The sequence below is a fragment of the Quercus suber genome, unplaced genomic scaffold (assembly GCF_002906115.3).
Source record: "Quercus suber isolate HL8 unplaced genomic scaffold, Cork oak 2.0 scaffold_316, whole genome shotgun sequence".
NCBI classification, from domain to species: domain Eukaryota; kingdom Viridiplantae; phylum Streptophyta; class Magnoliopsida; order Fagales; family Fagaceae; genus Quercus; species Quercus suber.
In genome coordinates, this window is record NW_027069771.1 from 220,576 (window position 1) to 222,407 (window position 1,832).

Sequence of the window (1,832 nt, forward strand, 5' to 3'; positions counted from 1 at the left end):
TTGTTATCCCTTCTTGTAGCCTACTCCTGTGGTGGGTCTGCTCTTTCCTTGCTAACGAATTGTTGTAGCTTTCCTTGTTTGATTAGGGTTTTCATCTGTTGCTTCAAGTTATAGAATTCAGACATGTCGTGACCGTGATCCTAAAGAAAATGACAATACTTGTCTCTAGACCTCTTATTAGGATCTCCCTTCAACTTGCCAGGCCATGTCAAGGCCTTGTCATCCTTGATTTGCATCAAGACCTGATCGATCGGGGCAGTCAGTGAGATGAAGTTTAAGAACCTTTGAATAGGGGGTTTTGAGCGCCTATCCTCTCGTTAATCTCTAGATCTGGCCATCTTCCGTCCCCTGTCCTATCGTGCATCTTCTTGCCTTTCCCTCTTCTTGAGTTTCTCCTTTCAGGCTAGTAGCGCGTCTTCTACGTTCATGTACTTAGTGGCTTGATAAAGCACATCTGACATGATCTTCGGGTCGTTTTTGTATAAAGAGAACAAAAACTTCCCCTTCCGTAATCCATTGGTGAACACATCAACAATTATCTTGTCATTAGCTTCATCTATCGAAAAGGCTTCCTTGTTGAAGCGAGTTATGTAAGACCTTAGTGTCTCATCCTTTTGTTGCTTGATGCTCATCAGGCACGCAGTGGACTTCTTATACCTATGTCCCCTGATAAAGTGCAAGGCAAACTGCGCGCTTAACTCCTTCAACGTACCGATGGAGTTATGCGTCAATCTGCTAAACCATACCCTTGTGGGACCCTTCAGCATAGTTGGGAAGGCTCGGCACATGATCTCTTCTGCCACACCTTATAAGTGCATAAGGGTTTTGAATGACTCTAGGTGATTCAAGGAATCCTTAGACTTGTTGTAGGCTTCTATCTACAGCATACAGAACTTTGGCACAAGGGGGAACGAAGTGACGAGTGCTATAAAAGGTGAGTCTGTTCGGTGGACCAACTTGTCGAGGTCATTTGACACCCATCCCCTGTGGGCATTCATCATGAAGTCCATCCGTTCCTTCATTATCTGCATCTCTGCAACTATGTAAGGCGGTGCCGTATCTGCGACGGATGGACTTGTCGCTATTGTTTGCTCAGGGCGTTGCTGTCTTCTGGTCTTTCTTAGTCCCTTCTTTCGACGCTAGTACCCTCTTGCTCCTCCCCACAATTGTTGGGTCCTGCATTCCTTCGGTGCAATTGTTCCTCTAAGTCATGGTTTTGCTTAGTAAGGCATTCTGCAGCCGCAGCAAGAGTCTGTACCTGTCTTTCGAGGGCAATAATGCATGGTTCATCTCCATTATTGTTGTTGGTTGCCATCAAGTGGGTGAGTACCACACAACTATTTGTTTGGGAAGTGGTAATATGGCTGCTATTGTTTTCTCAATTCCCCACAGACGGCGCCAACTAATGATGCCAAAAATCATCAATGAGCTGCACAGTCCTTGCGTGCTCTAGACAGAATTTGTAAAATAGAAATAAAGAAGACCTTGCAGAGAGTACCGGTGTGGTACTAGCCAAATACCCTCTGAAAGTTAAGTTAGAAAGAATTTCTACAACTCTAAAGTGCCAAAGCTGGGAAAATTACGTGTACCTTGATTTGTGAGGATTTTGGGGTTTTTATAGTAATGTAGAGCCAACCTTAATGTCTTAAGGGATAGGTTATTTCCTTGTAGGGAAGATCTCCATTAATATTTGCAATTTATGGGATTATTTCCTTACAAGGATTCCTATAATTATGGTGGGGCGTGAAGCGTAAGACATTTCCATACTAGAATCCTTGGAGACTACTCATGCCACGTAGGTGCCATGTAGATGCCATAGGGTGACACGTGGC

At 44.2% G+C, this 1,832-nt stretch overlaps 1 protein-coding gene across 1 annotated transcript; it reads right to left on the minus strand.

The window, feature by feature from the left end:
* Positions 1-398: 398 nt before the first annotated feature.
* Positions 399-1,031, minus strand: LOC136071474 (uncharacterized). Its single transcript, XM_065782811.1, has 2 exons — positions 890-1,031; positions 399-805 (listed from the first exon to the last, which is right to left on the minus strand). The coding sequence occupies exons 1-2, from the start codon at positions 1,029-1,031 to the stop codon at positions 399-401; spliced, it is 549 nt and encodes a 182-aa protein (XP_065638883.1).
* Between the last annotated feature and the right edge of the window lie 801 nt (positions 1,032-1,832).